This window comes from Pelodiscus sinensis, chromosome 3, assembly GCF_049634645.1.
Source record: "Pelodiscus sinensis isolate JC-2024 chromosome 3, ASM4963464v1, whole genome shotgun sequence".
Taxonomy (NCBI): Eukaryota; Metazoa; Chordata; order Testudines; family Trionychidae; genus Pelodiscus; species Pelodiscus sinensis.
In genome coordinates this window covers 118,254,574-118,274,306 of record NC_134713.1, presented here as the reverse complement: position 1 = coordinate 118,274,306, position 19,733 = coordinate 118,254,574, and the positions used below count along the sequence as shown (strand labels likewise).

The following is a 19,733-nucleotide window of genomic DNA, read 5'->3' as shown; positions in this document are numbered from 1 at the left end:
AAGTACCCCCCAGACTTCTCTCAAGTACCCCTAAAGGTACTGTACCACTGGTTGAGAAACACTGGAGTAACTGACTGTTCGATTAGTCTATAGGGTGCCTCCACCTTTGATGTGTAGCAACAGCCCTAGGGTTAGTGCTACACTTAAAAGGCGAAAGCACTGCCTGGAGCCAGGGGTCAGCAGAAGACTCCCCTGCTCACCCCAGGCGCTGATGCTTTGAAATGCTGAGAAGAGCCTGGCCTCAGGCTCCATGTGGCATTTCAAATCAGCAGCGCCACACAGAGCTAGGGGTCAGTGGGGAAGTCCCCAGCTGATCCTGCACTTCATGTGCTGCTGCTCCCTTGAAACACTGTAGTCTGGGGACACCCCAGCTGGCCCTGAGGTGCATGGGGTGTTTCAAAGCAGCAGCGCCACATGGAGCCCGAGGTCTGGCTCCAGGCAGCACTGCCGCTTTGAAGTGCTCCCTTCCTTCCACCCCCCTTGCCTGCTGCCTCTTTCTGAGAGAGGCAGCAAAGCGAGGGAAGCGATTAATCGACTAACTGGTCGACTATCCCAGTCGTGCACATCCCCCAGACTGCAGGGTGCCTGTCTCCAGCAGCTCCCAGACTCAGAACCGGGGACATGTCCCAGTGGCTCCTGCAGACGTCGTCCCCACAGCTCCCGATGCCCACGGTTCCAGCCAGCAGGGCGGAACCACGTGCGTCTCGCTGCCCCAACCACTCTGAGCCCGAGCCCTCCGCTCCAGCTCCGAGGCGGCAGGGAGGCAGCCGCATGGTGGGCGGGGAAAGGGGCGGGGCTATGACTGGCAGCGGGCGTGGCTGAGAGAGCTGAAGATCGGTTGTGTCACGGAAGGGGGCGGGGCTAGGAGGGGAGGGGCTGTGCAGGAAGGCCTTGGGAGGGGGCGGGGCTATAAGGGAAGGGGCCGTGCACGAAGGCCTTGGGAGGGGGCGGGGCTAGGAGGGGAGGGGCCGTGCACGAAGGCCTTGGGAGGGGGCGGGGCTATAAGGGAAGGGGCCGTGCACGAAGGCCTTGGGAGGGGGCGGGGCTAGGAGGGAAGGGGCCGTGCAGGAAGGCCTTGGGAGGGGGCGGGGCTAGGAGGGGAGGGGCCGTGCACGAAGGCCTTGGGAGGGGGCGGGGCTTGTCTTGGCTGCCGGCCGGACTCTAACGATTGGACTAAAGTCCCTGTCGCGCCGGTGGCTTCTCTTTCCGTTTGTGGTCGCGTGACTTCCGGTGGGGCTCGGGCCGGGCGGGCGGGACGGGTCAGTGCGCGGGGGCTCGAGGGGAGCAGGAGGCGGAGCCATGGAGAAGCTGCGCCGGGTGCTGAGCGGGCACGAAGACGAGGAGCAGGGGCTGACGGCGCAGGTAGGGGCGGGAAGGGGCGCGTGTCCCGGGGCCATAATCGGGTTCTCCAGTGTCGCGGCGGCGCCTGCCGGTGTCTCTGGTTGCCGACGGCGGCGGGCGGCCAGTGGCTCAGAACCGGGCAGGAAGCCCCATCGCCAGCCGGGGAGCCAGCCCCGTGGGGAAGGGGCGCCCCTTCCGTCTCCAGCCATTAGTTCGGTTGTAGCCTGAAGCCTGGGGGCTTAGCGTCTGCTCTAAGGGCTTATCTGGGAGGGGAAACGGGGCTCTTCGGGGATAGGTCCTTCCCTGGATGGACACCTCTTTTGGACTAGTGAATGCGTGTCCGATTGGAGCGGTTTCTGGTGCCTGCCTCATGTAAACAAGTATTTGTTTTTTTAATCTGATGGGGGGGGGATCCTGGGTCTTCTAGCTACATATGCAAATAGCTTATTTTTATTTGACTTCTGCAGAGCAGTGAAACTGCAATAGTGTTAAGGATGTTCAATTTAGATTAATTGGTTAATGAAATTCTTGATTTAACTTGCATCAACTATTGGATTTGTGGTTAAGGGTGCCTCTGCCTTAGACGTGTAGCCACAGCCCCCGGGAGCTGTTGATATACCTGGAAGGGGGAAAACACATTAGGGAATACTCCCAGTTGGTCCTGGCCTGCACCCTGGGTATCAAAGCTACAAACTTCGGCTCGGCGCAGTGCTGCCGCTTTGATGTATCCCCTCCTTCCTTGGTCCCCCTGCTGCCTCTTTCTGATAGAGAAGGGATGGGGCTGGAGAATGGCTAGTCAGCTAGTGTGTCGACTCTCCAATAAGCTTTTGCTTATTGAATAGTTGACTAATTCACATCTCTGAATAGTAGATGGCATAAATTACAAGATGTCTATTTTAGATTTGCTGCCTTTCAGTTTCTATGTTTCCTTTATTCAACTGAAAGAAAACGAAGGAGCACCCAAATTGTGTTCAGTGTAACAAGCTAGACAATTGGTTGTTTAATTTGTCCAGTTAGACTAACTTGGCTAACCCTCTGAGGCTTTTGATTATTTTGACTTTTCTTTTATGTTGTACTTTCCTCTTTCCTTTGTAAACCAGACTCATTCTTTAAATTCTCTTTGTACAACAGTTTCCCCGTGCCTCAGTAACTCTCATCATTACCCTGAATCCCTTTAATTTTTGCTATTTGTCTACGAGGTGTTACCTGAGATACAGCATGTTATTTGAGTTGAAGGCGCACCATAAATTTGTTGTTGTCATTCTAACTTGAATATTTTGTGTGCTGTTTTTGTTGATTGTCCCTGAATATTGAAGAGAGGTTTTAATGGTATTAGTGACAACTTTCCCTGTTCATATAGCAGTTAGCTAATTTATAGCTCAGCCAGATGTATGAATAGTTGAGAATTCATCTAAATGTGCATGACATTAGGCTGCATTAAACAGCACTGAATTCTGTTTTGTTGTATCACCCATCCACCCATCTTTGTAGGAACACTGAAGTTTCTCATATGGCATTTTTAAAAATTAATATTTATATTTCTCATAATTCAGTGTTTAAATCAAGCTCAAATTTCTGGAGACTTGGAAGAAATTTCCCTGAGGGAGAGGTTATTCAGTAACAATTCAGTATAGGGCTGTGCTTTCTAGGGAAGCATTTGATATTCTGTGAAAGTAAAAATCCAACCAGTAAAGCAAAGACACTAAAACGCCGAGATTTTTGGGTTCCACAAAATGTTGACACCTACAATTGACACCAACTGTGCTTAAAAGGTTCATGCTACAACAGGCCTGAGCAAAATATGGCCCCGGGGGCTGGATCTGGCCCACAGAACCCCCAGATCCACCCTGCAGACTCTCCTCCCCCCTCCCCCCCGGCCGCTGGGACCCTCAGACACTCAAGTGCCGCAGTTTAAAGTGCATTCCTTGCAGCTCTTTGCTTTTCGAAGTGGGGGAGTCTGTGTGTGTTTTCCCTGCCCCCAGCCCAATGCTCATCTCTTGTTGGCAGGAAGCAACTAGCCAATAAGAGCTAAGAGACGGGCCTAGGAAATGGGGACAATACAAATCTGTTCCCCCTCCTGGAGCTGAGAGCCTTGTGGAGGGAACAGTCTGCAGTTTAAAGTGATCTGGGGCTACAGCAGGCAGGGAGCGAAACCTGCCTTGGAGGTGCTGCAGGGCAGCTGGCCAGGAGACACTTAGGTAAGTGCCTCCCAGCCAGATCCTGCCTCTGGCACCCTAGCCCCTCCTGCACTCCAACTATCCCAATTCTTTGACCCAGGTCACAACTCCTTCCTTCACCTTCTACTTTTCGACCTCACAACATCTCTTGCACCCCAGTCCCTTAACCTCTGTGGCCTTCTGCACACAGCCTCCATCCTAGACCCTGCATCTCTTCCATAGAAGTGTGTGGCTCTTGACCACTTTTCACAATCTTGGAGTGGGCCCCCGCCCACCCAAAATTGTCCACTCCTGCACTAAAAAGAAACATTAAATGATAGCATACTACTAGTGTTTGAAAGATTGGTGGGAGAAAAATAAGATATATGTTAAGTTAATGGAAATATGCTGCATAAGGTAAGCTTTTTGAGGTAGTGTATGAATAACAAATATTTAGCTGAAGTGATAAATATGCAATAAATATTGTATGGCTTATTGATTATAGATAAAAACAGTCAAAGATCAAAAAACTAAATTTGGCCCACAGTGTTATCCAACTGAATAATAAATAGTGTTTTACATCAGGGGCAGGGAATTGCAGCGGTGCGAACTTGTGCCTCAGCTGCAAAACAAGACTTTGAGCCTAGGCACCCCTGAGGGGTAGGAGCATGTGTAGGATTTCTCTTTTTAAAATTTTCTTTTTGGGAGCCAGGTCAGTGAGTGTTTTTAGGGGGGTGGGCTGTTTTTTGTTTTATGCTGCCCGGCTGATGATTTTTTGTTGTTGTTGGTCACTGGTTCCTAAGGGGGAAAAAAGGTTTGCTACCCAAAAACTTTCTGCAGTAATTAAGCAGAAGAAATTGAAAGAATTATTTATTTAAAAAACAAAACAAAACTCAGACTTTCTAAATTACCATGTCCTGCTGTAATAGTTTGGAGGTATGAGGAATACATTTATTTAGCACTGCATAAATTTTCAAAATTAAAGGATAAATAGCAAAATTATAATCCCAAGTTACTGGTGTATTTAGGATAACACAACTCTGTCAGCACACAGTTCAGAATACTTGTATGAAAAGTGAAACTAACACCAATTAGTTTGGGAGAGGAAGCAGGGAGAGAACAAATTGAAATAGTTATTTATATTTGTCTTCAGCAAGAGAGCGGCAATATATCAAGGGAGGCTTTTAAAAATTCTAGCATGCATTCAAGCTTCTTTATTCAATATCTTAAGGAGTACCCAGTTTTATGATCGAGCTAACCTAAACTCTCAGAAACAAAAAGTTTTGCTAATAACAATGTTTAATTTTTCTAACAAAGCTTTGGTTAAACAATCTGTTCCAGTTGGGAAATACAAAAACAAGTGACTAAACTCCATGAGTTTCCAGTATCCTTTGCTTTCTCCTTATTGAAATATAGTATTTGGCTTAGGGATGGGAATGTGTACCTGGGTACACAGTTACATGCAGCCACTTCCCTCTGCCTCTATATGAGAGTTTAGAGTGCAGGGAGGCAAGGAACGAGGGAGACATTACCTGGTGCTCCTGGGGAGCCACCTTCAGTTCCCCAGCTGCCTCAGGAGGCAGGCAGAAGTCAGGTTAAAAGCTGGCTCCCAGCAATTGCATGTTTACAAAAATACACACATTTTAACATCTGTAATTTGTCTGTCTTTACTCTTGCATTTTAATAACTTTTTAATAGTGAAAAGTAATGATGCTCCTAATTTTTTTCAGTTTTACTCTAATATGATATTAAAAATACATGTGAGGAAACCTATTGAAAAAAGATTAATCCTTAACTGTTACCTGTTTGGTTAATAGTGATATAAAAGGTCCGTTTTAAGAGTGAGAAATTAATATAAAATGAGTGTGCTACATAGATGCCGTAATGTTGTAGTAGAGACTTTACACTTTGAATTTTGTGACTGTAATCTGTGTAAATTTGATGTTAAACTTGGATTTGTTCTTTGAGAAAGAAGTCTGGGGGCTGTTGGGTTCTGATCACTTTTTTGACAGATGGTGTTCACTGCATTTTTTTCAGAAACAGCTGCAATGCCTTTCTTCAAATTTCCAAATTAAATCAATCACCTGGAAACTTGTGCCTGAGAAGCTTTAGTTTAAAAAAATATATGCAAACTGTCAGCTTCTACCAAAACCATGATTTACTCAATAGGAATGCTGAAATAATGGCAGGTGTTTCTACTAATTTGTATGAAAACTCAGTTTAAAGCTAAATCTTCCAGAAAGCTGAGCACTTTCTGGGAGCAGAGTTTTCCTTAAAGTCTTGCAGTAATCAGGCTTTTTGTTCACATATTGTTATCTTTGCTCTTCAGAAAATGTTTAGTTATTGTAGCTAACTACCAGTATCTTTCTCTAAATATTCTTTCCAGAGCCACCAGAACATAAATACTCATTCAGAATTGTCATGTGTAGTTCCTTTATTCTGTTTTACTAACCTCTGCTCAGCATTAATTTTGATTGAGACCAAAATATTTACTACGCCATTCTGAGAAATCAGGTGAAAAATAGGTGCCTGGGATATTGCAACAAAAATGTCTGGAGATGTGATTCAGGACACATTGTTAACCCAACCCCTCTCTCCCCCTTTTTTGGCCATATTTACAGTAGCCTGATCTTCTGTTTAATAAGTGCAGAAATTAACATGATCATTCTTGGTTTAATGTATATGGTGATTACTGTAATCTCTTCTTTTGGGTGGTGATATCAATAAGGATGTGTCACGGGGTGCGGCCCCAGTCCGCCGCCCCCACTGCTTTGCTTACAGACAGGTAGTGCCCAATGCACCGCTTGCTCGCGTACCTCCTTAGCGGAGTGGGGGGTCCGGGCCCGCCCTCACTCCGGACCCCGACCCAGGGCCCTGACACCGAGAGCGTGCCTCTCGGTGGTAGCAGGGGGGTAGTACCCCAAACACACCTGCTCCCGGGATACACGACCCGCCCTGGGTCCTCCTCCACTCCGCTGGGCCGCTCGGCCTACGTGGTCACCCTGACCGGCCCCTTCTGCTCCGGGGCTACTCCCTCCGTTGCCTCCCACTCGCCGTCCTCCCTTTGCTTGCCCTCTCCTTCCCCCTTGCCGGATGCACCCCGCGCCTTTTCTACTTCCCCGGCTCTTCCGGGTTCGCTCTCCCCCTCCCCCGTCGCAGCCGTGACGTCCTCGGCCGCGTCCCTGGGCGCGCCGTGATGACGCGTCACGGCCTCCCCGGCCCCGCTCCCTCGATCGCCGGGCCCTGCCGCGGCCGCGTCTAGCTCCCCGGGGGTCCCCGTTAGCGCCCGCGAGTGGCGGGGCGGTCCTGCCCCGTCACACACCTCCCCCCTTCCTCCAGTCGGCCTGCCCTCCGGTTGCTCGTCCCCCGGCAACCGCGAGAGACAGTCTGCGTTCACGTTATCTTTACCAGGTCTATGTTTAATGTCAAAACGAAAAGGTTGCAAGCTCAGGTACCACCGCATTATCCGCGCGTTGTTATCCTTCATGGACTGCATCCATTTCAGCGGTGCGTGGTCCGTCACCAGCGTGAAGGTATTGCCTGTAAGAAAGTAGCGTAAAGAGTCTATGGCCCATTTGATGGCCAACGCTTCCTTCTCTATTACGGCATAGTTCCTTTCCCTAGGGAATAACTTCTGGCTTAGGTAGGCTACGGGGTACTCTGCGCCCTCCTCCTCCTGTGCGAGGACTGCCCCGAGCCCTACCTCGGAGGCGTCAGTCTGCAAGAGAAACGGCTTCTCGAAATCGGGGGACCGTAGTACTGGGCCCGACACCAGGCACTGCCGTAGTGTCTCAAACGCCCTCACCCCTTGGGGCGTCCACACCACCCTCTGGGGTTTCTCTTTCTTTGTCAAGTCTGTTAAAGGGGCCGCCAGGGAGGCAAAATGCTTTATAAACCGTCTATAGTACCCCGCAAGGCCCAGGAACTGGCGTACTTGTCGTTTGGTGTGGGGCCGGGGGTAATCCCTAATGGCGCCTACCTTGTCTAGTAGTGGTTTTAGCCGGCCCCTCCCCACCGTGTACCCGAGGTAGGATACCTCCCTCTTCCCGAACTGGCACTTCTTGGGGTTAGCTGTGAGCCCGGCCCGTTGGAGCGTTCGCAGGACTGCTCCCAGCTGCTGCAAATGCTCCTCCCACGTCCTACTGAAGACGACGATGTCATCTATGTATGCTGTGGCGTAGTCGCGGTGGTCCTCTAAGATCTCGTCCATCAGCCTCTGGAATGTGGCTGCTGCACCGTGTAACCCGAACGGCATGGTGACGAACTGGAATAGACCGAACGGGGTAGCGAATGCTGTCTTCTCTCTGGCTGCCGGCGCCAGGGGTATTTGCCAGTACCCTTTCGTAAGGTCGATCGTTGATAGGTATTCCGCCCGCCCCAGGCGCTCCAGTAGCTCGTCCACCCTGGGCATGGGGTATGCGTCGAACTTCGATACCGCGTTTAACTTACGGAAGTCTATGCAGAACCGTATGGCTCCATCCTTCTTCGGGACCAGTACGATGGGGCTACGCCACTCGCTCCGTGACTTCTCCACCACTCCCCACCGCAACATGTCCTGCAGCTCTTTTTGGACCGTGTCCCACAACTTCCGGGGGATGGGACGTACCGGATCCCTCACTCGACTCCCCGGTTCCGTCGTGATCTCGTGGTACGCCCGGGTCGTCCTCCCTGGTCGGCTCGTCAGGCTGGCGGCCGCCTGTTGTAGTACCGCCCGCAGTTGTGCCTGTTGAGTATGGTTTAGCTCCCTCCCCATGGGGCTGGCCGCCCAAGTGACCTCTTCCTCGCCCCAGGGTCCGAACTCGATCTCCGTACTAAGGGCTTCCGATGGGGGCTCCTCCCGGGGTACCCATCGCTTTAACAGGTTGACGTGGTACACTTGGCTCTGCCGGTGCTTTCCCCCTACCTGGACTTCATAGTCCACCTCCCCAATCCTCTTGGTCACCCGGTAAGGTCCCTGCCACTTGGCCAATAACTTGGACTCCCCTGTCGGCAGTAGGACCAGCACTGGGTCGCCCGGGTTAAAGACCCTTAGCCGCGTCCCTGCGTTGTAATGGCGGGCCTGGGTTTCTTGGGCTTTTTTCAGGTTTTCTTGCACCCACCTGCCTATAGTTCGCATGCGGTCCCGCAACTTGATTACGTATTGGACCGCCCCTAGGGCAGTGGATGCCTGCTCTTCCCAACCCTCCCGCACCAAATCTAGTATGCCCCGCGGGCGTCGGCCGTACAATAGTTCGAACGGAGAAAACCCTACCGAGGACTGCGGTACCTCTCGTATTGCGAAGAGCAGGGGTGGCAGCAGCTTGTCCCAGTCTCGTGGGTCGTCTTGGACCAGCCTCCGCAACATGGCTTTTAGGGTTTTGTTGAAACGTTCTACCAGCCCGTCCGTCTGAGGGTGGTAGGCTGCGGTGCGAATCTTCTTTATCTGCAGCCATCTGCACAGTTCTTTCATTAGGCGTGATACCAGGTTCGTCCCCTGGTCCGTCAGGATCTCTTTCGGGAGCCCGACGCGGGCGAACATTTTCACCAGCTCATCGGCTATTGTAGCCGCGTTGGTCTTGCGCAGGGGGACAGCCTCCGGGTAGCGGGTAGCGTAATCAACCACCACTAATATATACTGGTGCCCTCTCCGAGTCCGCTCCAAAGGCCCCACGAGGTCCAAACCTATCCTCTCGAAGGGTTCGGTCACTAGCGGCATGGGTACGAGGGCAGCCCGTGGGACCCGGGCCTCCGCTGTCCGTTGGCACTGGGGGCATGATCTGCAAAAGTTCTTAACATCCTGGTATACCCCTGGCCAATAAAACCGCTGGATCACCCGTTGTTGCGTCTTCTCGGTTCCCAAGTGCCCGGCCCAGGGATTGTCATGGGCCATCTCCATCACCCGCCACCGGTATACTTTCGGGACGAGTAGCTGGGTCTCCCCGCCTGCCGTCCCCGGGACCCGGTACAGCCGGTCCCCTTGGATCTCGAAGTGGGGTCCCTGTTCGCTTCGCTGTGGGGTCCCCTCGCCTTCCACCTGGGGCTCTAGCGCGTTTTCCCAGGCGTGCTGTAATGACGGGTCCTCCCGCTGCAAGGCTAGGAAGTCGCCTGTGTCGACCTCTAGGGTCACCTGCGCCTCCTCCCCGCCTAGCCCTTGGGGGGGTATCGTCTCTTCCTCCTCCTGGGTAGCCCACGCCTCCCGCGTGTCCCTTACGCCGGGGGGGCCCCGTTCGCCTAGCAACCGCCGCAATCCGGGCCAATCCCGGCCTAGTAACACGGGGTAGGGTAGTCGGTGAGTCACTGCTACTCGTAATTCCCCGCCCTGGCTCCCGTCGTGTAGCCTCACCCGGGTCGTCGGGTACGGCCGGGTGTCCCCGTGTACGCACTTGATCCAGACTTGTGCCCCCGTGTGCCCTGATCTTCCCAACGCGTCTCTCCGCACTAGCGTCTGTCCGCACCCTGAGTCTAGAACGGCCTCTACTACCTCCCCGTTCAAGCGTATCCGCCTTATCATGCGGGCCCGGCTTACCTCCTGCCGCGGGCCTTTCCGGGGTCTAGGTTGGCCGTAGGTGCAGTCCATCATGGGGCAGTCCCGGCGGATGTGGCCCTCCTGGCCGCACTGGTAGCACGTCGGTTTTGGTTGGATCCTCTGCGCATCCTCCGCCCTCTTTCCGACTTCGGCCCGGGGTTCCCCTTTTCCGTGGTCCTCGGTACCGCGCCATACCGGGGCCAACCGTCGCTCCGGTCCTCGGACTGGGGGGCTTCCAGCCCTAGGCCCCGTGTTGTCCCGCCCTTCCTTCCCTTTGGGGCTAGGGCCTCCCCGACCCACCGGGTTGGTCGTTGTGCCTACCTTGCCATGTCCTTCCGGCGTCTCGGCTGCCAGGAAGTGTTCCATGAGCGTGACCGCTTCCTCTAGGGTCCCGGGCAGGTGTCGCCGTACCCATTGTTGGCCCTCCGCGGGGAGCACTTGTAGGTACTGCTCGAGTACGACCAGGTCGGCCACCTGAGTTGCGGTCTTGGTGGACGGTTCCAGCCACCGAAACCCAGCTTCCCGGATCCGCTGCGCGACTGCCCGCGGCCGCTCTCCCGTTGCATATCTGGCCGCCCGGAACCTCTGCCTGTAGGTCTCGGGCGAAATACCAAGTTGGTCGAGGATCGCCTCCTTGACCTTGTAGTAGCACAACGAGTCCCGGTCGGACAAACTCCGGTAGGCGAGCTGGGCCGGACCGGACAGGTAAGGGGCGAGTATAGTAGCCCAGTGCTCTTGGGGCCAACGGGCCGCCGTGGCCACACGTTCGAAAGTTACCAGGAATGCCTCGGCGTCGTCCTCGGCCCCCAATTTGGTGAGCCTGATGGGGAGTCGCGCTGGGCCCGCCGCCTCCTCTTCTTCGTCGTTGGTGGGTCCGATCAGGCCCGTCCCATCCTTCAGCTCCCTTACCAGCTGCTTCTGCTGTTCTCTAAACTCGGAGGTTAGTTGTCGCAACGCCTCCGTTTGTTGCCTCTGGAGCTGGCGTTGGCTATCCACCAGCCATTCTACGATTTTGTCGGCATCCATGGTGCCGTGTCCTATTTGAAATGGTAGTTAGGATAGAGTGGCCCCCAGCCAGCGAGAACGGAAAACAAAACAAACCACCACCCTCGCACCCTCGGTTTCAGGGGCGCAAAAGTGCCCACATTCTCCACCACGTGTCACGGGGTGCGGCCCCAGTCCGCCGCCCCCACTGCTTTGCTTACAGACAGGTAGTGCCCAATGCACCGCTTGCTCGCGTACCTCCTTAGCGGAGTGGGGGGTCCGGGCCCGCCCTCACTCCGGACCCCGACCCAGGGCCCTGACACCGAGAGCGTGCCTCTCGGTGGTAGCAGGGGGGTAGTACCCCAAACACACCTGCTCCCGGGATACACGACCCGCCCTGGGTCCTCCTCCACTCCGCTGGGCCGCTCGGCCTACGTGGTCACCCTGACCGGCCCCTTCTGCTCCGGGGCTACTCCCTCCGTTGCCTCCCACTCGCCGTCCTCCCTTTGCTTGCCCTCTCCTTCCCCCTTGCCGGATGCACCCCGCGCCTTTTCTACTTCCCCGGCTCTTCCGGGTTCGCTCTCCCCCTCCCCCGTCGCAGCCGTGACGTCCTCGGCCGCGTCCCTGGGCGCGCCGTGATGACGCGTCACGGCCTCCCCGGCCCCGCTCCCTCGATCGCCGGGCCCTGCCGCGGCCGCGTCTAGCTCCCCGGGGGTCCCCGTTAGCGCCCGCGAGTGGCGGGGCGGTCCTGCCCCGTCACAGGATGTTAACAGAGTACTAGAAATAATTCAGCTACTTCTATTGACTGAACAGTGTATATTTCCATATGAACTCTTGCATTGTAATTATCCATTTAGAATGGGGAGGATTTTTCTCCAGCAGCTCTTTAAAAAAAGACTTGGAAGGGATTCTCAATGTTCTCTCCTTCAGAATAGGAGTTATATTTTTAAAGTCCCTCCATTGCTAAGAATTCCTGCCCTAAAGGATCAAACTAGTTTTGTCAAGGTAATTAATACAAGTTCAGTGGCGACTAACTTTTTATTAAAGACATGGCACCTTTAGTAAAATTTTAAGTTAAAACTGCCTCTTAAACAAAACTTAACTTCCTGAAGATGATGAGAACAGTAAGTCAAAACTAAGGTGACAAAACAAGTCATGAAACAAATCCTTTCAAAAACCGATTTGGGGCAAGTATGTAACTATTTTTAATAAGAAATTGTATTAAGTATAATTATACAGTTTCATCTAGTGTGAAAGGTATGATTATACCTGTTTGTAACAGTGTTTTTTGTTGTTGTTGTTGTTGCCTTTTTTACTGCAATTCAACCAGTTACATGAAATAACTCCCTCCTCTGGGGGCAGGTTTCTGCAGCAGGGGATAGAGTTCTGTGGCTGGGAGCAGGGGAGAGGGAACAGGGGGCAGGGTTCTGCAGCAGGGGGCAGGGTGCCAGTGGGGACAGAGTCCCCTGCACCTGCCGCCGCCTCAGGATTTCCCGTCCCCCCCAACCCCCAGAGGAGGGAAGCCCTGTCGCACACCTCCTCCCTCCGATGGAGCAGGGAAGCCCCCGTCACGTGACCCCTCTGGGCCCGACTCCCCCCTCCCACAGAGAAGGGAAGTCCCAGTGCGTGCTTCTTCGGCACACTGCAGACCTGGGGCAAGGAAGCAGCCAGTGCATTTTCGGAACCCCCGGAAGTGACGCGCAGCTGCAGAACTTCCGTCCACCCCATGGGAAGCTGCCACTATCTCCATTGTTGCTGGAGGTAGGTAGTGGGGCTTCTTGGGGTTGGGGGGAAATGAGGGGCCCAGAATGCCTCACGATCGACCAGTTGAGGCTTTGCGATCAACCAGTTGATCGCAATCGACTGGTTGGTGACCACGGGTCTAGATGGTGCTTGGTCCTGCCATGAGATCAGGGGACTGGACTCGGTGACCTCTAAGGGTCCCTTCCAGTTCTAGTGTTCTGTGTCAACATTGCTGTGTGTGCTGGGTCACTCTGCCCCTTGCCCAAACTGCCCCTCTATGCAGAAACTTATTGCCAACTCTAAATATCCAAACGTAATGAGTTAAATCCCTAAAAATCATTAAATTGTCTTAAATGATGGAAATTCATGTTGGGAGTGGTAGTGAAGGGCTTTATTTGCCTTTTGGTTTCCAAATGTTCAGGATAGACTTGAAGAAATGGCTTTTACCTTCCCTCCAATCCTCACCCCTACTCCAGACAGGAAAGGGTGGCTTTCCAGAAGAAGCTGTCTAGAATCTTTAATATGGTGATAGCACTTGCCATACCAAAACTTCCTTTTTGAGCTGTGGTGGAAAGGATTTAACATGTTTGTGTGCTTGTTGTTTGTTTGCATGAATTAATGTTCCTGAACATGTGATTGAAATATGTATCGTCAACTATTTGAATGTGCAGACATTCCCATTTGATTCTGTGTTCAGGAACATAATCACTATATATTGTTTAATTTTTTTTAAGATATATAGTTACTCTTTTATCTACTTCTCTTATGCCTACATAAGGATTAAGAGCTGGATCTAATAAGGTAAGCAGAATATTCTGTAATGTTGGAAGGACAAATTTTAATTGTTGAGAACTGTGACACTTAGATGGACTTCATCAGTGCATTTAATCTGTAAGCAAATGTAAAACATTAAGTTCCCGTGTAGCTGACTGTTTTGTTTTTAAATTGCTTATTTAGACATTTAAATTTAATAGATGTGACATCTTTTTTTTTAATTCAGTGTCTTTGTAAAGTCTGATGTATGCTCCACTGTACATGTTTAGTAGGAAGACTTTATTTTTATACTCCATATTCAGGTTATTATCCAGCAAAGTACTTACATTTGTGTTTAGCTTTAGGTATGGCCCCACTGATTTAATTGGCATTTCTTATGTATTTCTGTGCTTTACTGGTTTCAGAACTTTAGAGGCCCAATCCAACTTCTAGCAAAGTGACATAGTAGGAATTGAATCAGGCGTGTAGACCCCATTCTACAAACACTAAAGCAAGTGCTTTGCGTTTACCATGAGTAGCAGTAATGAGATCTTCATTTAAGTGGGACTGTTCAGTGATATTGTGTATGTATTTTGACAACCATTCATGCACACTAAGGCAGTGGTTTCCAACCTTTTTTGTACTGTGGACCAGCAAACCCATTCATAAACTTTTGGCAGACTGGTAGCATTTTATTTGCATATTTATTATGCAAACAATGTTACCAGTCTGTAATGGATCAGAGTTTGCAGATATCACTAAAACATTCACAGAAAGGATTCCCCTCTGGTTGCTGGGTGGGGCAGCCCCTCACTCAGGGCAGCTGGTGTCTGCAGAGGGATGGGTGCAGGGAGGGGCACCCACAGGGGTAGGAGGCATTTGGGGCACCTTATTTAGTAACTGAAATTTTGTCAGTGGCATAGGAGCTGGAGCCCCAAGCATTACCACCAGGCACCTCTGCCCTTTCCCACTCCTGCCCCAGGGGATGCGGGAGCTCCCATTGTATATCTCCCTCATCCTTCTGTACATCCCCTGCCCTGTATGTCTCCCTTTCTCAGCCAGGCTGCTCTTGCTACTAAAGTCTCCCCCAGCCTCCCTTCCCCTCATTCCTCCCTGTGAGCCCCCTCTTCAGAGTTTCCCTTCAGTGCACCCCTGCTCCCATCAGCCCCATAAGTCTCCCCTGAATCCTTCCAATGTCCCTTCAGCTCCTCCTGCATCCTCCTCCTGCCCCTGCTTCATACATCCCTGTTCCCCCTCATTCACCTTACCTACCTCCACCCCTCTTCAGCCCCCCAGCCCTGGGAGCTGATGGCAGCTTCCCTAGACCCTGGGCAAGGATTGCAGCCAGCTCTGCTTGGAGCAGCCCAGGGCCAACATCTCCCTCCCCCCATTTAGATTCGGGGCACTGAGGGCACCGCTTTCGAGGGGAGGGGGGGGTCCTCTTACCTGCTCCCCAACCCTGTCTGCCCAGGCTGGGGGTGCTGCCCTGGTAGAAGCTCCTGGGGAGCAGCAGGAATAGTCCTGTTGGAGATTCCCCATCTCTGCAGCTTCTGCTGCTGCCGCTGGGTCCTAGCAAGCAACCCTTTCTTCCCTGGGCTCAGGCAGTGTGCTGTGGCCTGGCAGCCAACAGCTTCTGGGCTGGTAGCTAGGAACTACTTCACTAAGGGCTTGCCTACATGGAGAGTTAGCATGTGGCATGTCACTGTATTAAACTGTAGAGCACTAACTAGATGTATGGACCCTGTCATCGTGCACTAAAATTTCTGTAGTACTGTCAAGAAGGCGTCAGAGCGCACTCTGGAACTTTTAATGCACTAGTGCTAGGTCCAAACGTTTAGTTAAGTATGCAGGAAGCTAGTGCAGTGTAGATTCGTACTGTAGTTTGTCATGTTGTTACCCTAGGACGCAGTAACGATTAATTTAGACATCTGATTAGGCATGCCCTGACACTCAGAGATGTTAATTGTCCCAAGTCCCAGAAGAAGGGATCGCCCGAGGCTGTGTCTATCACCGGTTATGGGTTTTAAACAAATGAGTCGGAGACAAGATATGGGGCCAAACCATATATTGTATAAATCTGAAAAGGTTAACACGTAAATATCAATTTGTCCACCCTATCCCAGAAGAAAAAGATGATAGAATATCCCCAATATACAAGATATATACATTACATCCACTCGATTGAATAAATAGGTCTCGGGGCTCACAACCTCAATGCTCTGGCTAATAGGAAGCCTCCGCAGAGGAACGATGAGGAGATCCTTCGATGATACTCCGGATCATCCGGCCTGGCAGGTGCAGTTGTCTGGAGCCTGTAACGAAGGGCCTTCTGCTCTCCACGTGGTAATCCAATAGGGCGTCGAGTAAACCCTCAGTAGCCAACCCTGCGCTGGGCTATCGTTTACACGGGACTTCTCCACAGGAAACTAATCCCACTGGCAGGGCAACCACTACCTACACCCACATGGTCACACTATTCAATCACTCTTCCATACATTTAATGACAAACAGGAAAACATACCACTAGCATACCTACACAATGACACACGCTGAACTCAGAAGACCGAACCCAAAAGACCGAACCCGCCCTGAATCACAGCTAGGGTATTTATAGACAAAAAGGCGGGAAAATGTTAGTAGGGCTGAGTGCAACACCATTTGGGCAGTGTGCAAAGCTTTTTGGATCGTGTGCAGCTCTTTTGGAATGGAGTGCAAAGCATTTGGTAATGAGTGCAACTCTGTAAGAGGCAGGAATATTTAGACAGAGAAACCCCTCGCCCCACTCCTTTGGTTAGGCTGACAGGATTATATTCCAACAAGGCTGACCCACAGACTCCATTTTAAAATCCAAATAAACTCCAGCCCAATTATATATTTCCATAGATTACAGTGGTAACAATGTACTAACTCTGTGTAGACAAGTCTTTAGATCCAAATATTGCCTTAAGATTCTCTGTCCATCATGTGGTCAAACCAGTTATCTTGCTAACTTGATATTCATTCATGCTCTGTCATTTTTACACAATAAAGTCACATTGCAGGCAAGACCTGTTACTTTTTAAACACTCCAAAACTGTTTAACTGAACAGATGGCAATGAATCTGAAAGTGATTAAAATTTTCAAAAGTGGGTTGAAGCTTATATTTCATTGGAAGTCATTGGTACTTAGGCACATAAAATACTTCTAAATGTTTTATGTGCTCCTCTTTTTTTTTTTTATGGTCACCTTTTTGAGTTCAAGAATATATGTAGTCAAATCATTTGAAATCCTAGCTATGATCAAATGATGATGGATTTTAACCAGACTGGTAGAGTATATAACACTTACCAAGAAGCCAGTCACTGAAGAAAACTATTTGACATTTTTTATTGAGTACTTTCTATAATAATTTCATTCATATAATATTCTTTGAGATGTTTAATTAAATGTTAGAATTTCATTTAGCTCTTTATCATTCACACTAATCTGAGTATGCAATGAACAGATTTAAAATACTTTTTAAAGAGTATGAAGGATAATAATATTTTGACTTCCTCAGCTTGAGATCTAAACTTATGTGAAGTAAATATGTTGTATTTTAAGGTAATTAAAGATTCAAAAAGCTGTGCAATCCAATTTGCAGCTTTACAGTCTGCTGAACATTGTTCTTCAAGGATATAGCTAGGAACTGGGTCATCCTTGTAATACAAAATGTGAAATCATTAGAAAGAATTAGCATAATGTTTGTTTGGAAGTACATATACAACTGAAAGGACATAAAATGAGAGGCAAGGTATGATTTAGCATAAATTGAATTAACTCTAAATAAATTGAATTGAATGTTTAGTCAGTTTAGATAAATTGTAGCTGGGATTTAGTTGTCTGTTTGATGGTTCATGCATTTGAGAGTAAAGCTCAATACTCTGACTTTGCCCAGAGCAAATTACAGTATCCTATATTGTGCTTCTTGGTTGCCACACTTGAAGCACTTATGGAAATGGAAATAACTGCTTGACTAATCAGTGAGTGCTACATCACAATGTGTATAACACTCAGGTATAGTTCTGAGACCTTTCAACTATAATGAACAAAATCAGGAGGAGCTGGATTTGCTGCTCTGCAGGATGTGGTGCTTTGAAGTATTTTTTCTCTTCCCTGAAGTGAATTTGAGGTTCATCTCCTAAATCGTCTCCTCTAATTTTTTTTTCTTGCGGGATAACGGTGACATCCTGCTGCCCTCTGCCCTCAACTGCGTGGCTTCCTTCTTCCCCAGTGAGGGAGGCCGTGGCAGGGCAGAGTCCAGTGAAACTGGTGGATCCGCCCCCCTATCAATGGTGAGCAGCCCCAAGCCAGCTGGACCCGGCAGCGCCAAGGGGAAGTGTTTCTCCAGGAAGCTGCTGTTCCCGGGACAGGTGGATCCGGATTGGTTAGTTCACTCAGCAGCTTCATGAGCTGGGTGCTCAAGACCCTCTCCACCCTGTCACACTACAGCACTGCACCAGAGGCAGCACTGGGCCCTTTCTCCCCCCCCCCACCAGAGGCGGTCCGCAGCCTGGGTAACTGCTTCTAGGCATGGCTGCTGCAGAGCGCCAAGCCAAAGCTGCTACCCAAGATGGGGGAGTTGGGCAGGAGCTGGTGCCCCAACTCATCCCGCTGCGGAGGGAGTGCAGGGGAGGGGAGAAAGCCCTCCTTCCTCCCCCATGCATTTGGCACTCTAGTGCTCATATTCAAGTTAGCATGCAGGGTGCTGGGTGGGCTGGCAACAGGGATTGGGCTGCTCTGCACTAGCAGCAGGATCCGTGTGGAAGTGGAACTGTGCAGCAGCCTGCTCCAGTGTATTGTCATCTCCTAAGCCACCCTGTATTGGGACTTGGCTGCTCTGCTTCCTGCTGCTGAAGTGGAGCAGCTGGGCTGGCTTGGGAGATGGCAGCAGAACAGAGACTACTTTGTAGCTTCACTTACTTGCAGCTCCTACAACCATGCTGAGTGTGTAGGACTGGACCTTTGCTTCTGCTCCGTGCCAGGCTCCTGATAATCCCCAGGCCACATCCTGAATAGTTTGGGATGGAGGTGAGCAGGGGCTGGACTTGGGGGAAGGTTACAGACATCTCCCCAGAGCCGCAGGGACCAGGAACTCGTGTGCCAGCAGCTGTGTGCAGGTTGGATTGTGGAATTGCTTGGATGGCAAATGGCCCCCGACTTAAAGAAACATAAGGTTTTGGTTGTGCTGGGAAAACAGGATTCCCTAGAATGGGATTGCTTCTCATAAAATCAAGCAGTGCTTTGTTACAAGTTGCTGCACTAAGTGCTAGGCAGGTGAAAGTGGCTGGACTGTCCTAATCTCAAGCCTCCCATCCTCCAGATACCCTTTTGGGAGTGCGGGGGGGGGGGGGGGGGAGAAGGGAGGGGAGCAGAGCACCTCCCCCCCACCCCGATATGTACTGGACGTTGCTTGCTGTTCTCCCTCATCACGGTCAGGGAGCAAGGGTAAAGCGCAGTTTGCTGCGCTCCTCTCCCTATATATAGGGAGGATGGGGCAGATGAGCTGTGCATTTGGCTTTTGCTACCTCACAGGAACAGGAAGGGTGACAGCCAGCAGTTTCAGCCCCCTTTGTGCTTTGACATACATACCCAAGCTCCTGCTCTTTTTTCCTTAATTTTTGCAAAAATGTCAACATTTTAAATAAAGCATGTACATCTTTCATTTAATTTTCAAAATAAAAATGGTTAAGGACCTGAGCAATGCCAAGGTACATCTATTAGTATAGTATAATGGAGTCCATTGGTTCACCACTCCGAACATGTTGCTCACTAGATCTTATGCAGAAAATGGTCTCACTAGTTTGGGATGACATGATTTAGTTGTAGCAATTTGGTTATGGGTGGATCTGCGTATCTTATTCTTGAATGCTGTGTTATGTATATAATTTTAAAGTGGACTAAAGTAACCTATCTAATCAAGTTGCTAATGCCATCTTTAACATGGAACAAAGTAAAAGTGAGAGTTCTTAGACAAGCAAACTAAAATGAAAGTACTTCGTGCATGTTGAGAAATCAAGGCTATTACACTTTTTATTAAACTCCTAAAATGCAAAAGAAATTATGAGTTTTAGGTGCTATCTAGAATACATTTTTGTAATCTAACTTTCTTTTTCTCCAAGGTCCTTGATGCCTCAACGCTTAGTTTTGGTACTCGAGTAAAATGGTTTGCCATATGTTTTGCAGTTGGCATTGCCTGTTCTATTCTTGTAAGTGAATTTTTTTCTACTTA

General features: G+C 50.4%; 1 protein-coding gene across 3 annotated transcripts in view; it reads left to right on the top strand.

Moving 5' to 3' along the window:
* Window positions 1-1,202: 1,202 nt before the first annotated feature.
* The window catches only part of SFT2D1 (SFT2 domain containing 1), a 57,271-nt gene continuing 38,740 nt past the window's right edge, over window positions 1,203-19,733 (top strand). Inside the window, exons 1-2 of one of the 3 annotated variants that reach the window (XM_075924621.1) lie at window positions 1,203-1,362; window positions 19,624-19,710. In XM_075924621.1, the coding sequence (XP_075780736.1) occupies window positions 1,300-1,362; window positions 19,624-19,710 (150 nt within the window). In that variant the 5' untranslated portion in view covers window positions 1,203-1,299. The remainder of the gene's footprint in view (window positions 1,363-19,623; window positions 19,711-19,733) is intronic. The other 2 variants (XM_075924622.1, XM_075924620.1) reach the window with 2 other exon arrangements.